This window comes from Oncorhynchus keta, chromosome 15 (assembly GCF_023373465.1).
Source record: "Oncorhynchus keta strain PuntledgeMale-10-30-2019 chromosome 15, Oket_V2, whole genome shotgun sequence".
In the NCBI taxonomy this organism is placed as follows: domain Eukaryota; kingdom Metazoa; phylum Chordata; class Actinopteri; order Salmoniformes; family Salmonidae; genus Oncorhynchus; species Oncorhynchus keta.
This window is the reverse complement of record NC_068435.1, coordinates 15,320,269-15,336,844: the sequence shown is the minus strand read 5'-3', so window position 1 is coordinate 15,336,844 and position 16,576 is coordinate 15,320,269. Positions and strand designations below refer to the sequence as shown.

The 16,576-nt window shown below is 40.5% G+C and overlaps 1 protein-coding gene across 1 annotated transcript in view; it reads left to right on the top strand.

Moving 5' to 3' along the window:
* LOC118400380 (uncharacterized) overlaps positions 1 to 16,576 on the top strand; it is a 41,040-nt gene that overhangs the window by 22,796 nt on the left and 1,668 nt on the right. Inside the window, exons 9-11 of the mRNA XM_035797191.2 lie at positions 5,717 to 5,871; positions 9,435 to 9,665; positions 9,925 to 10,096. Of these exons, the coding sequence (XP_035653084.2) occupies positions 5,717 to 5,871; positions 9,435 to 9,665; positions 9,925 to 10,096 (558 nt within the window). The remainder of the gene's footprint in view (positions 1 to 5,716; positions 5,872 to 9,434; positions 9,666 to 9,924; positions 10,097 to 16,576) is intronic.

Sequence of the window (16,576 nt, the reverse complement as noted above, 5' to 3'; positions counted from 1 at the left end):
AGTCTACCATAAGAAAATTATTCAATTCCCAGTGTCTTCTTTAAATGTTTTATTAAAATATTGACAGAAAATTCTATCAAAATGTATAATCAATCAATATTTATGCTATAAGCCATTTGCATTTTTTTTTTAAATATATGAAATACAGTCTGCCAAAACATTTACATGCACTGAAACACCAACAATTGTTTTCAAAACACAAATATTCATACTGAAGAACCACTTTGGGTGGCTCCGAGTACTTGTTTTGAAATACAGTAGATTTACAAAGTTTTCAGACGCCTTCACTTTTTCCACATATTGGTTGATCACAGCCTTATTCTAAAATTGATTAAATGGTTTCCTCCCCCCTCAACAATCTACACATAATAACGCATAATGACGAAGCAAAAGCAGGTTTAGATTTCTTTAGGAAATGTATCGAAATAAAAAATATGAAAAATTTGAAGTATTCAGACCCTTTACTCAGTGCGTTGTTAAAGCACCTTTGGCTGCAATTACAGCCTCGAGTCGTCTTGGGTATGGTGCTACAAGCTTGACACACCTGTATTTGGGGAGTTTATCCCATTCTTCTCTGCAGATCCTCTCAAGCTCTGTCAGGTTGGATGGGGAGCGTCGCTGCACAGCTATTTTATTTAATTGATTTGTAATAGATTTGCTTTGTCTTTATGGGGTATTGTGTGTAGATTGGTGAGGAAAACAAATAATTTTATCCGTTTTAGGATAAGGCTGTAACGTAACAAAATGTGGAAAAGGTGAATGGGTTTACATTCAAACTGTCACACCCTGATCTGTTTCACCTGTCCCTGTGATTGTCTCCACCCCCTCCAGATGTCACTTATTTTCCCTGGTGTATTTATCCCTGTGTTTCCTGTCTCTCTGTGCCAGTTCGTCTTGTATGTCTTTCAAGTCAACCAGCAAGTTTTTCCATACTCCTGCTTCTATTCTCTTTTTGCTAGTCCTCCCGGTTTTGACCCTTTCCTGTTTTCTGGACTCCGTACCCGACTGCCTTACCATTCTGCCTGCCTCGACATCGAGCCAGCCTACCACTCTGTATCTCCTGGACTCTGAACTGGTTTTGACCTTTTGCCTGAACTGGTTTTGACCTCTTGCCTACCCCTTTTGGATTAATTAATAAATATCAAAGACAAACCATCTGCCTCCCGTGTTTGCATCTGAGTCTCGCCTTGTGCTCTTATAGAAACACCAGATCTCCCCTTAGGTGCACTACTTTTCATGGTTTTACTGTACAATGATGGTGTTTTGAGTATTTCTATTTTAACAGTGAATAGTTTCCACTAGTTGCCACAAAGGGGTTTTTCTCTTTGTCGCTGTGGTAACTAACGATGACCAGGCACAACGCCAATATAAAGGGTTTTTTCTCAAAATTGCTGGGATGTTACGTGTACTACTTATATCAGGTCATTCGTAACAACCTAATCATTAAGACATTTGATCAAATAAGCCATTCAATGTTTTGTTGACCAAATTCGACAATCTCTCATTGACCTCCATACAAAAAATCCACCTGCTGGAGAACACTGATTTGGGGCCCAGTTATCCGCTTCGTCACTTCCTCTCTGCTGTAGTTTATTTGAACATTACCACTTCTCACTGGCTGTCAGGTGCTTGTTTATGGCACACCTGGTTTCACTCAGACTGATCATTAACCAGCCAGGTGATAACAGGCATTCTGAGGACCCATAAAAGGTAATGGGGTCCTATTATCACAACTGTGTATTTACTCAAAATGGTTTCGGGCCAATCCAGGCCCTGAGTTGTTTAAGCAGGTATATGGCACACATTGGCCATTTGGACATGTTTTTTTAGTTTATCACAAAAATATTGCATTGAAAGAGCAATTAGACAGTTTGTAAAACATGAATCCAAAAATAAATATGATTTAGCAAATATATTTGCATTCCCTTATTCAGAAATGATATTTCCTAGTGCAAACAATTCACTAAAATATTATAACCTCGTAATAGAGCATACAGTATTGGCTTCCTGTGAGGAGCTGGTTTCATTCATGACCTGTCTGGGTCCCTGGAGAGTCCATTACGTTGAGTTATTATAGACAGTGAGAATATCAGTGCGATCAGAGCACTGATAGTGATAGGCTCTTCACTCTGGTACCCACATGTATAGCAGTAATTAATTTACTCCGTAGTAGCCCCACTTCCTCCATTTTCTTCTGCTAGAATGTATTACATCTCGTGCTATAGATCTCAAACTGTTCGAAAATGTATTCGCAATCAATTATTCCACAGTGGCCTATATCTTATCCCAAGTATCTGGCAGCTTCTTGTGTAGTGCTAACCCGATGCACCCTCATTGCAATGAGCTGCTTGCCTTGCAGGGAAGCATATATAATGCAAATGTCATGTATAATGTATTAAAGCATTGAGTTGCCTTGGTGTTGCTGCAAACCTCTACAGTATACGCTTCTTAATCAGTCTGTCTGCAAGGCGCAATAGTATCGCTTCATTTCACAGAAATGGTGTCGGTGAAAATTAGCTAATTTTTTTGTTCATTTTAGTTTTAAAAAATGAATTAGCCCCATATTGAAAGAACATTGTGGTTATATTAAAATAAACCATATTATTATTATTTTTAAATGACTACTACTTGCTGACTGTGCAGGGATTTCGCTAGACAGTGCCTTTGAGGTTATACACGTATTCCAGCTGGGAACAATGATGACGGCAGCCCATCTGATCCATGTCACAGACTTCTAGTCTCCACAGACTGTTCAGTCTATCTGCTCCTAATGATGTTGTAGATCATTGCTGGAAGAGCTTGATGTTGGGTTATGCCATCCGAGGACAACTATGGTGTGTATTATGAATACATTTGCAGCCTTTATGAATGCATTAAAGGTTTTCTATGTAAGAGCCTTGACCATCGGCTGTTATGACTGCTCGTAACAATTCTTAGAAGGCACCGTCTATAATGCATGATACACTGGTGGTTCAAAAAAGTGTTCCCAGAAAGTCCTGTTGTATTTGTTAGCTATTCTTTTTGGGGTTCACACAAAACATGAAACATGACACAATACAGATTCTTAATACACAAGAACAGCTCAAGGACAGAACTACATGAATTGAATAAACACTGCATTACCAAATGTATGTGGACACCTGCTCGTCAAAAATCTAATTCCAAAATTATGGGCATTAATATGGAGTTGGTCCCACCTTTGCTGCTATAACAGCCTCCACTCTTCTGGGAGGTCTTTCCCATAGATGTTGGAACATTGCTGCAGGGACTTGCTTCCACTCAGCCACAAGAGCATTAGTGATGTTGAGAGATCTCCCTTCTCTGGAACTAAGGGGCATAGCCCGAACCATGAAAAACAGCCCCAGACCACTATTCCTTTTTCACCAAACTTTACAGTTGGTACTATGCATTCGGCAGGTAGCATTCTACTGGCATCTGCCAAACCCAGATTTGTCTGTCGGACTGCCAGATGGTGAAGCGTGAGTCATCACTCTAGAGAACATGTTTCTACGACGGTGCCATGTTGAATGGCTTCAGTAAAGCCATTCTACTGCCAATGTTTGTTTATGGAGATTGCATGGCGGTGTGCTCATTTTTATACACCTGTCAGCAACTGGTGTGGCTGAAATAGCCTAATCAACTGATTTGAAAGGGTGTAAACATACTGCTGTATACAGTGCCTTGCGAAAGTATTCACCCCCTTAGCGTTTTTCCTATTTTGTTGCATTAAAACCTGTAATTTAAATTGATTTTTATTTGGATTTCATGTAATGGACACACACAAAATAGTCCAAACTGGTGAAGTGAAATGAAAAAAATGACTGTTTCAAAAAAATGTAAAAGTGGTACGTACATATGTATTCACCCCCTTTGCTATGAAGCCCCTAAATAAGATCTGGTGCAACCAATTATCTTCAGAAGTCACATAATTAGTTAAATAAAGTTCACCTGTGTGTAATCTAAGTGTCACATGATCTGTCACATGATCTCAGTATATATACATCTGTCCTGAAAGGCCCCAGAGTCTGCAACACCACTAAGCAAGGGACACCACCAAGCAAGCAGCACTATGAAGACCAAGGAGCTCTCCAAACAGGTCAGGGAAAAAGTTGTGGAGAAGTACAGATCAGGGTTGTGTAGTTGAACAGTCTAGGTGCAACAACAGCTCAGCCGTGAACTGGTAGGTCACACAAGCTCACAGAACGGGACCGCCTAGTGCTGAAGTGCGTAAAAATCGTCTGTCCTCAGTTGCAACACTCACTACCGACTTCCAAACTGCCCTGGAAGCAACGTCAGCACAATAATTATTCGTTGGGGGCTTCATGAAATGGGTTTCCATGGCAGAACAGTCTCACACAAGCCTAAGATCACCATACGCGATGCCAAGTGTCGTACATATCAGGGTTGGGTTATAAAAAAATATCAGAAACTTTGAACATCCCACGGAGTACCATTAAATCCATTATAAAAAAATTGAAAGAATATGGCACCACAATAAACCTGCCAAGAGAGGGCCGCCCACCAAAACTCACGGACCAGGCAAGGAGGGCATTGATCGGAGAAACAACAAAGAGACCAAAGATAACCCAGAAGAAGCTGCAAAGCTTCACAGTGGAAATTGGAGTATCTGTCCATAGGACCACTTTAAGCCGTACACTCCACAGAGCTGGGCTTTATGGAAGAGTGGACAGAAAAAAAGCCATTGCTTAAAGAAGAAAATGCATGTGGGATGTGGGAGACTCACCAAACATATGGAAGAAGGTACTCTGGTCAGATAAGACTAAAATGTAGCCATCAAGGAAAACGCTATGTCTGGCACAAACCAAACACCTCTCATCACCCCGAGAACAACATCCACAGTGAAGCATGGTGGTGGCAGCGTCATGCTGTGGGGATGTTTTTCATTGGCAGGGACTGGGAAACTGGTCAGAATTGAAGGACTGATGGGTGGCGCTAAATACAGGGAAATACTTGAGGAAAACCTGTTTCAATCTTCCAGCGATTTGAGAGTGGGATGGAGGTTCACCTTCCAGCAGGACAATGACCCTAAGAATACTGCTGAAGGAACATTTGAGTGGTTTCAGGGGAAACATTTAAATGGCCTAGTCAAAGCCCAGAACTCAATCCAATTGAGAATCTGTGGTATGACTTTAAGATTGCAGTACACCAGCGGAACCCATCCAACAGGAGCTAGAGTAGTTTTGCCTTGAAGAATGGGCAAAATCGCAGTGGCTAGATGTTCCAAGCTTATAGAGACATACCCCAACAGACTTGCAGCTGTAATTGCTGCAAAAGGTGGATCTACAAAGTATTGACTTTGGGGGGAGGGTGAATAGTTATCCACGCTCAAGTTTTCATTTTTTGTCTTATTTCTTGTTTGTTTCACAATTTAAAAAAAAATTGCAACTTCAAAGTGGTAGGCATGTTGTGTAAATCAAATGATACAAACCCCCCAAAATCTATTTTAACTAGGTTGTAAGGCAACAAAATAGAACAAATGCCAAAGCCACTGTATATAGTGTAGGTAGTATAAGTGGTCTACAGGGTAAGACCGGTATAATTATGAGAATGTCAAGGACATTCTGGTTAAGATGCATGAGACTTTCTGGTTCATGGTGTTCGAGGCAGGACACAGCAAAACACCCTCAAAAGCACTATCATACCAATATCCATATGAAATATTTAGGCTAATAGCAATGTTGTTACATTGTTTCAGGTGGACTATGTTGCAGAGGGTCAGAGCACTCAGCGGGCCCCTACTGTGATCTTATCAGAGAAGACAGTCCCTGACCTCAGGACAGATTACAGTGTTGTCTCAGACGGAGCCGGAACAGTCAGCATCTACAGTGAGGAGACCTACAATGGCAATGTGTGAGTCATAGGGTTTGATATTGTCTAAAAGTTTGGACATACCTACTCATTCAAGGGTTTTTCTTTATTTTTACTATTTTCTACATTGCAGAATAATAGTGAAGACATAACTATAAAATAACACATGGAATCTTGTGGTGACCAAAAAAGTGTTAAACAAATTTAAATTAATTTTAGATTTTAGATTCTTCAAAGTAACCACCCTTTGCCTTGATGACAGCTTTGCACACGCTTGGCATTCTCTCAACCAGCTTCAGGAGGAATGCTTTTCCAACTGTCTTGAAGGAGTTCCCACATTTTCTGAGCACTTGTTGTCTGCTTTTACTTCACTCTGCGGTCCAACTCATCCCAAACTATCTCAATTCGGTTAATGTCGGGTGATTGTGGAGGCCAGGTCATCTGATTCAGCACTCCATCACTCTCCTTCTTGGTCAAATTGCCCTTATACAGCTTGGAGGTGTGTTTTGGTCATTGTTGAAAAACCAGATGGGATGTCATATCGCTGCAGAATGCTGTGGTAGTCATGCTGGTTAAGTATGCCTTGAATTCTAAATAAATCACAGACTGTCACCAGCAAAGCACCCCCACACCATCACACCTCCTCCTCCGTGCTTCATGGTTGGAACCACACATGCAGAGATCATCCGTTCACGTACTCTGCATCTCACAAAGACACGGTGGTTGGAATCAAACATCTCAAATTTGGACTCATCAGACCAAAGGACAGATTTCCACCTGTCTAATGTCCATTGCTTGTGTTTCTTGGCCCAAGCAAGTCTCTTCTTATTATATTATTGGTGTCCTTAAGTAGTGGTTTCTTTGCAGCAATTGGACAGTGAAGGCCTGATTCATGCAATCTCCTCTGAACATTTGATGCTGAGGTGTCATTTACTTGAACTCTGTGTAGCATTTATTTGGGCTGCAATTTCTGAGGCTGGTAATTGTCATGCCCTGATCTGTTTCACCTGTCTTTATGCTTGTCTCCACCCCCGCCAGGTGTCACCCATCTTCCCCATTATCCCCTGTGTATTTATACCTGTGTTCTCTGTTTATCTGTTGCCAGTTCGTTTTGTTTGTTGAACCTACCAGTATTTTGTTTCCCTGCTCCCACCTTTTTCTTGCTCCTGTTTACGAGTTTTCTGGTTGACTGTTCTGCCTGACCGTTCTGCCTGACCTGACCCTGCCTGCTGTCCTGTACCTTTACACCCATCTGCATCTTACACACAGTCTGCATATGGGTCTTACCTTCAAGCGTGATAGTAACTCTAATGAACTTATCCTCTGCAGCAGAGGTAACTCTAATGAACTTATCCTCTGCAGCAGAGGTAATACTGGGTCATCCTTTCCTGTGGCGGTCCTCATGAGAGCCAGTTTCATCATAGCCCTTGATGGTTTTTGTGACTGCACTTGAAGAAACTTTCAAAGTTCTTGAAATTTTCCGGATTGACTGACCTTCATGTCTTAAAGTAATGATGGACTGTCATTTCTCTTTGCTTATTTGAGCTGTTCTTGCCATAATATGGACTTAGGGCTATCTTCTGTATACCACCCCTACCTTGTTACAACACAACTGATTGGCTCAAACACATTAAGAAACAAATTAACTTTTAACAAGGCACACCTGTTAATAGAAATGCATTCCAGGTGACTACCTCATGAAGCTGGTTGAGAGAATGCCAAGAGTGTGCAAAGCTGTCATCAAGGCAAAGGGTGGCTACTTTGAAGAATCTCAAATATGAAATATATTTTGATTTGTTTAATGCTTTTTTGGTTACTACATGATTCCATATGTGTTATTTCATAGATTTGATGTATTCACTATTATTCCTCAATGTAGAAAATAGTAAAAAATAAATTAAAAACCCTTGAATGAGTAGGTGTGTCCAAACTTTTGACTGGTACTGTAAATGTAATAGTCCAGTCTAAGTAAATAGGCCAGTCTGAGAGGATTGTCTGGAGCCTTGACCCATAGTGAGTTCCCATAGTCTCTGCCTGGAGTGAATAATCTCGACCTAGAGTGAATAATCTCGACCTAGAGTGAATAGTCTCCACCTAGAGTGAATAGTCTCCACCTAGTGAATCGTCTCGACCTAGAGTGAATAGTCTCGACCTAGAGTGAATAGTCTCGACCTAGAGTGAATAGTCTCCACCTAGAGTGAATAGTCTCCACCTAGAGTGAATCGTCTCGACCTAGAGTGAATAGTCTCGACCTAGAGTGAATAGTCTCGACCTAGAGTGAATAGTCTCCACCGAGAGTGAATAGTCTTGATGTAGAGTGAATAGTCTCCAGCTAGAGTGAATAGTCTTGATGTAGAGTGAATAGTCTCCACCTAGAGTGAATAGTCTTGATGTAGAGTGAATAGTCTCGACCTAGAGTGAATAGTCTTGACCTAGAGTGAATAGTCTCCACCTAGAGTGAATAGTCTTGATGAAGAGTGAATAGTCTCAACCTATAGTGAATAGTCTCGACCTAGAGTGAATAGTCTCCACCTAGAGTGAATAGTATTGATGTAGAGTGAATAGTCTTGATGTAGAGTGAATAGTTTTGACCTAGGCTGAATAGTCTTAGGGCTGTATTCAATCAGATCCGCTTTAGCCAACATCTTCATAGCGGTTGTTTTGGCGACGTCGGAGGTGGAACTGTGTTAGAGCTGTCAAATCTACAAGCGGCTCCTGGTATTATACCTAAAGTGGGCATTGCCATTGGCTGTACGGAGTGCATTAAGAGAAATCCCATGCAGCCTTGTTTACACGTTTGACTACTGGAATGTGAGATATAATCTATACCTCGATTAGGCTAACAAAATCCTCATTATTTTCTTTAATTATTTTCAATTTTAGCGTAATTATGTCTATATAGCCTACACTTTCTCGTTCTGATCTTCTAACATGAGGGGGATGGGTGTGGCTTCGTGATCAAGAGCAGCTGCTCACTGATTTGATGACTTCAACGCAGTTCTGCGTAAATTATATATATTTTTTTACTTAACCTTTATTTAACTGGGCAAGTCAGTTTAGAACAAATTCTTATTTACAATAACGGCCTACCCCGGCCAAACCCTAACCTGGACGACGCTGGGCCAATTGTGTGCCGCTCTATGGGACTCCCAATCACGGCTGGTTGTGATACAGCCTGGAATCGAACCAGGGTCTGTAGAGACGCCTCTAGCACTGAGGTGCAGTGCATTAGACCACTGTGCCACTCGGGGCATCCGACACCGCCATAACAATAAATAGTCACAGTATTGTTATTGGTAACCAGAACCCTACTACTCACACTACTCACCCCCGGCTGTAAAGCCTGGTTAGACACAGGAAAATGATACAAAAATAGTTCATAACAGTTTGAAAATGATTACATTATTTTTTATTAAAATTTGATTTTCTCTGCCTGCTGGTTATCAATTTGCCACCTTCAACTACTGCTTTGCTGTCAATACAGATACATGATTTTCCCAGTGTTCATGCAGTATTAACTGAATGGTCCAAAGAATAACACCATAATGTAATCATATAGTTATAACATTTAACTAGCTTTATTGACAGTTTGATATTATCTCCAGTTACTATGACAACACCAATGGGCGTGTGCCTGAGCCCCTGTACCGGCATACCAGGGTCAGCTCCAGCCCCTCTGTGGAGGCAGAGAGCCTGAAGAAGTACCCCATTCACAGGGAAAGGGAACGGGATCCTACCCCCCCTTCCCAGGAGGAGACCCAGTGTGAGACCGGCTACACCACTGGTGGGGATACTGGTAATGAACTGGACCAAGACCAAAGTGACCACATGCATAGGTGGGCTGTATTTGTTGAGAAGATGGATGGATGAATGGATGGAACGAGGGATGGCGTGATAGATTAAACATTAAAACAGACAGAATCCAACCGTTATCTGCTGTGTGTGCTGTGTCAGATATGCTAGTGGGAAAGCATCACAGAAAGCCATTTTGTTCCAAAGCTCTCTACATTCAAGAAAGCGTTCAATAAAATTGCAGCATTGATCTAAATGGAATGACCTGTGTCTCCTTTATTCCTGTGTAATGTGTCTCTTCAGCATGCACCCTGAGATAACATCAGACAGGCAACGGCGACAGTATAAGAAAGAGTTTGACTCCGACCTGGCGAGCTACAAAAGCCTGTGTGCCGAGATGGATGACATCAGTGAACAGATGCACAAGCTGAGCCGAGAGCTAGATACCCTGGAGGAGGGGACTGCGAAGCACCAGGTAAAGAAAACATATGCTGTTACATTTTCTGGCAAAAAAACAATATGGCTGTGTTTTCTTTACGGTATAATATTCTCCTGATATTTTCCTTAGAAATTTATCATTTTCAACTACATCGTTATTATCTCATAATTTAAGTTTAGCTAATTCATTGAAACAAGCACCATTACAGCACACACACACACACACACAAAAGCTGACTTTAAAGAAATACATTTATAACTACTTTTGAGAACAAAATCAGATGAAGGGGAAGACTCGGCTCTCCCAGTAAAAGGAGACAAGCATTCGACACAATTTCACCTCAAATTTGTACTACTAAGGAGGAGGTGGTATTTTAACCTTTGCTCTTTAGCTAAATGAATCACTTAAATGATACGCAAATAATAAAAGAGGTTTAGTTGGAAATGCGGCGGCAACTAGCCTCGAGTTGGAAAAGGAATTTGTGTGTTGTTTGCCTCATCGTTGCGCATAAACTGACTTTAATGAATAACCCCCCTTTGAGCAGTAATGTCTTTGAGAGTTATCCTTTATATCTTAGGGAGTAGCTGATGAATAACCCCCCTTTGAGCAGTAATGTCTTTGAGAGTTATCCTTTATATATTAGGGAGTAGCTGATGAATAACCCCCCTTTGAGCAGTAATGTCTTTGAGAGTTATCCTTTATATCTTAGGGAGTAGCTGATGAATAACCCCCCTTTGAGCAGTAATGTTTTTGAGAGTTATCCTTTATATCTTAGGGAGTAGCTGATGAATAACCCCCCTTTGAGCAGTAATGTCTTTGAGAGTTATCCTTTATATCTTAGGGAGTAGCTGATGAATAACCCCCCCTTTGAGCAGTAATGTCTTTGAGAGTTATCCTTTATATCTTAGGGAGTAGCTGATGAATAACACCCCTTTGAGCAGTAATGTCTTTGAGAGTTATCCTTTATATCTTAGGCAGTGGCTGATGAATAACCCCCCTTTGAGCAGTAATGTCTTTGAGAGTTATCCTTTATATCTTAGGGAGTAGCTGATGAATAACCCCCCTTTGAGCAGTAATGTCTTTGAGAGTTATCCTTTATATCTTAGGGAGTAGCTGATGAATAACCCCCCTTTGAGCAGTAATGTCTTTGAGAGTTATCCTTTATATCTTAGGGAGTAGCTGATGAATAACCCCCCTTTGAGCAGTAATGTCTTTGAGAGTTATCCTTTATATATTAGGGAGTAGCTGATGAATAACCCCCTTTGAGCAGTAATGTCTTTGAGAGTTATCCTTTATATCTTAGGGAGTAGCTGATGAATAACCCCCTTTGAGCAGTAATGTTTTTGAGAGTTATCCTTTATATCTTAGGGAGTAGCTGATGAATAACCCCCTTTGAGCAGTAATGTCTTTGAGAGTTATCCTTTATATCTTAGGGAGTAGCTGATGAATAACCCCCTTTGAGCAGTAATGTCTTTGAGAGTTATCCTTTATATCTTAGGGAGTAGCTGATGAATAACCCCCCCTTTGAGCAGTAATGTTTTTGAGAGTTATCCTTTATATCTTAGGGAGTAGCTGATGAATAACCCCCCTTTGAGCAGTAATGTCTTTGAGAGTTATCCTTTATATCTTAGGGAGTAGCTGATGAATAACCCCCCCTTTGAGCAGTAATGTTTTTGAGAGTTATCCTTTATATCTTAGGGAGTAGCTGATGAATAACCCCCCCTTTGAGCAGTAATGTCTTTGAGAGTTATCCTTTATATCTTAGGGAGTAGCTGATGAATAACCCCCCTTTGAGCAGTAATGTCTTTGAGAGTTATCCTTTATATCTTAGGGAGTAGCTGATGAATAACCCCCCCTTTGAGCAGTAATGTCTTTGAGAGTTATCCTTTATATCTTAGGGAGTAGCTGATGAATAACCCCCCTTTGAGCAGTAATGTCTTTGAGAGTTATCCTTTATATCTTAGGGAGTAGCTGATGAATAACCCCCCTTTGAGCAGTAATGTTTTTGAGAGTTATCCTTTATATCTTAGGGAGTAGCTGATGAATAACCCCCCCTTTGAGCAGTAATGTCTTTGAGAGTTATCCTTTATATCTTAGGGAGTAGCTGATGAAAACCCCCCTTTGAGCAGTAATGTTTTTGAGAGTTATCCTTTATATCTTAGGGAGTAGCTGATGAATAACCCCCCTTTGAGCAGTAATGTCTTTGAGAGTTATCCTTTATATCTTAGGGAGTAGCTGATGAATAACCCCCCCTTTGAGCAGTAATGTCTTTGAGAGTTATCCTTTATATCTTAGGGAGTAGCTGATGAATAACCCCCCTTTGAGCAGTAATGTCTTTGAGAGTTATCCTTTATATCTTAGAGAGTAGCTGATGAATAACCCCCCTTTGAGCAGTAATGTTTTTGAGAGTTATTCTTTATATCTTAGAGAGTAGCTGATGAATAACCCCCCTTTGAGCAGTAATGTCTTTGAGAGTTATCCTTTATATCTTAGGGAGTAGCTGATGAATAACCCCCCCTTTGAGCAGTAATGTCTTTGAGAGTTATCCTTTATATCTTAGGGAGTAGCTGATGAATAACCCCCCTTTGAGCAGTAATGTGTTTGAGAGTTATCCTTTATATCTTAGGGAGTAGCTGATGAATAACCCCCCCTTTGAGCAGTAATGTTTTTGAGAGTTATCCTTTATATCTTAGGGAGTAGCTGATGAATAACCTCCCTTTGAGCAGTAATGTTTTTGAGAGTTATCCTTTATATCTTAGGGAGTAGCTGATGAATAACCCCCCCTTTGAGCAGTAATGTCTTTGAGAGTTATCCTTTATATCTTAGGGAGTAGCTGATGAATAACCCCCCTTTGAGCAGTAATGTTTTTGAGAGTTATCCTTTATATCTTAGGCAGTAGCTGATGAATAACCTCCCTTTGAGCAGTAATGTTTTTGAGAGTTATCCTTTATATCTTAGGGAGTAGCTGATGAATAACCCCCCTTTGAGCAGTAATGTCTTTGAGAGTTATCCTTTATTTCTTAGGGAGTAGCTGATGAATAACCCCCCTTTGAGCAGTAATGTCTTTGAGAGTTATCCTTTATATCTTAGGGAGTAGCTGATGAATAACCCCCCTTTGAGCAGTAATGTTTTTGAGAGTTATCCTTTATATCTTAGGGAGTAGCTGATGAATAACCCCCCTTTGAGCAGTAATGTTTTTGAGAGTTATCCTTTATATCTTAGGGAGTAGCTGATGAATAACCCCCCTTTGAGCAGTAATGTCTTTGAGAGTTATCCTTTATATCTTAGGGAGTAGCTGATGAATAACCCCCCCTTTGAGCAGTAATGTCTTTGAGAGTTATCCTTTATATCTTAGGGAGTAGCTGATGAATAACCCCCCTTTGAGCAGTAATGTCTTTGAGAGTTATCCTTTATATCTTAGGGAGTAGCTGATGAATAACCCCCCTTTGAGCAGTAATGTGTTTGAGAGTTATCCTTTATATCTTAGGGAGTAGCTGATGAATAACCCCCCCTTTGAGCAGTAATGTTTTTGAGAGTTATCCTTTATATCTTAGGGAGTAGCTGATGAATAACCCCCCTTTGAGCAGTAATGTTTTTGAGAGTTATCCTTTATATCTTAGGGAGTAGCTGATGAATAACCCCCCCTTTGAGCAGTAATGTCTTTGAGAGTTATCCTTTATATCTTAGGGAGTAGCTGATGAATAACCCCCTTTGAGCAGTAATGTTTTTGAGAGTTATCCTTTATATCTTAGGCAGTAGCTGATGAATAACCTCCCTTTGAGCAGTAATGTTTTTGAGAGTTATCCTTTATATCTTAGGGAGTAGCTGATGAATAACCCCCTTTGAGCAGTAATGTCTTTGAGAGTTATCCTTTATTTCTTAGGGAGTAGCTGATGAATAACCCCCCTTTGAGCAGTAATGTCTTTGAGAGTTATCCTTTATATCTTAGGGAGTAGCTGATGAATAACCCCCCCTTTGAGCAGTAATGTTTTTGAGAGTTATCCTTTATATCTTAGGGAGTAGCTGATGAATAACCCCCCCTTTGAGCAGTAATGTTTTTGAGAGTTATCCTTTATATCTTAGGGAGTAGCTGATGAATAACCCCCCCTTTGAGCAGTAATGTCTTTGAGAGTTATCCTTTATATCTTAGGGAGTAGCTGATGAATAACCCCCCTTTGTGCAGTAATGTCTTTGAGAGTTATCCTTTATATCTTAGGGAGTAGCTGATGAATACCCCCCCCCCCCTTTGAGCAGTAATGTGTTTGAGATTTATCCTTAATATCTTAGGCAGTGGCTGATGAATAACCCCCCCTTTGAGCAGTAATGTGTTTGAGAGTTATCCTTTATATCTTAGGGAGTAGCTGATGAATAACCCCCCTTTGAGCAGTAATGTCTTTGAGAGTTATCCTTTATATCTTAGGCAGTAGCTGATGAATAACCCCCCTTTGAGCAGTAATGTCTTTGAGAGTTATCCTTTATATCTTAGGGAGTAGCTGATGAATAACCCCCCTTTGAGCAGTACTGTCTTTGAGAGTTATCCTTTATATCTTAGGGAGTAGCTGATGAATAACCCCCCTTTGAGCAGTAATGTGTTTGAGAGTTATCCTTTATATCTTATGGAGTAGCTGATGAATAACCCGCCTTTGAGCAGTAATGTGTTTGAGAGTTATCCTTTATATCTTATGGAGTAGCTGATGAATAACCCGCCTTTGAGCAGTAATGTGTTTGAGAGTTATCCTTTATATCTTAGGGAGTAGCTGATGAATAACCCCCCTTTGAGCAGTAATGTTTTTGAGAGTTATCCTTTATATCTTATGGAGTAGCTGATGAATAACCCGCCTTTGAGCAGTAATGTGTTTGAGAGTTATCCTTTATATCTTAGGGAGTAGCTGATGAATAACCCCCCTTTGAGCAGTAATGTTTTTGAGAGTTATCCTTTATATCTTAGGGAGTAGCTGATGAATAACCCCCCTTTGAGCAGTAATGTGTTTGAGAGTTATCCTTTATATCTTAGGGAGTAGCTGATGAATAACCCCCTTTGAGCAGTAATGTTTTTGAGAGTTATCCTTTATATCTTAGGGAGTAGCTGATGAATAACCCCCCCTTTGAGCAGTAATGTCTTTGAGAGTTATCCTTTATATCTTAGGGAGTAGCTGATGAATAACCCCCTTTGAGCAGTAATGTCTTTGAGAGTTATCCTTTATATCTTAGGGAGTAGCTGATGAATAACCCCCCCTTTGAGCAGTAATGTTTTTGAGAGTTATCCTTTATATCTTAGGGAGTAGCTGATGAATAACCCCCCCTTTGAGCAGTAATGTCTTTGAGAGTTATCCTTTATTTCTTAGGGAGTAGCTGATGAATAACCCCCCTTTGAGCAGTAATGTCTTTGAGAGTTATCCTTTATATCTTACGGAGTAGCTGATTAATAACCCCCCTTTGAGCAGTAATGTCTTTGAGAGTTATCCTTTATATCTTAGGGAGTAGCTGATGAATAACCCCCATTTGAGCAGTAATGTCTTTGAGAGTTATCCTTTATATCTTAGGGAGTAGCTGATGAATACCCCCCCTTTGAGCAGTAATGTCTTTGATAGTTATCCTTTATATCTTAGGGAGTAGCTGATGAATAACCCCCCTTTGAGCAGTAATGTCTTTGAGAGTTATCCTTTATATCTTAGGCAGTGGCTGATGAATAACCCCCCCTTTGAGCAGTAATGTCTTTGAGAGTTATCCTTTATATCTTAGGGAGTAGCTGATGAATAACCCCCCCTTTGAGCAGTAATGTCTTTGAGAGTTATCCTTTATATCTTAGGGAGTAGCTGATGAATAACCCCCCCTTTGAGCAGTAATGTGTTTGAGAGTTATCCTTTATATCTTAGGGAGTAGCTGATGAATAACCCCCCCTTTGAGCAGTAATGTCTTTGAGAGTTATCCTTTATATCTTAGGGAGTAGCTGATGAATAACCCCCCTTTGAGCAGTAATGTCTTTGAGAGTTATCCTTTATATCTTAGGGAGTAGCTGATGAATAACCCCCCTTTGAGCAGTAATGTGTTTGAGAGTTATCCTTTATATCTTAGGGAGTAGCTGATGAATAACCCCCCTTGGAGCCGTAATGTCTTTGAGAGTTATCCTTTATATCTTAGGCAGTGGCTGATGAATAACCCCCCCTTTGAGCAGTAATGTCTTTGAGAGTTATCCTTTATATCTTAGGGAGTAGCTGATGAATAACCCCCCTTTGAGCAGTAATGTCTTTGAGAGTTATCCTTTATATCTTAGGGAGTAGCTGATGAATAACCCCCCTTTGAGCAGTAATGTCTTTGAGAGTTATCCTTTATATCTTAGGGAGTAGCTGATGAATAACCCCCCCTTTGAGCAGTAATGTCTTTGAGAGTTATCCTTTATATCTTAGGGAGTAGCTGATGAATAACCCCCCTTTGAGCAGTAATGTCTTTGAGAGTTATCCTTTATATCTTAGGGAGTGGCTGATGAATAACCCCCCTTTGAGCAGTAATGTCTTT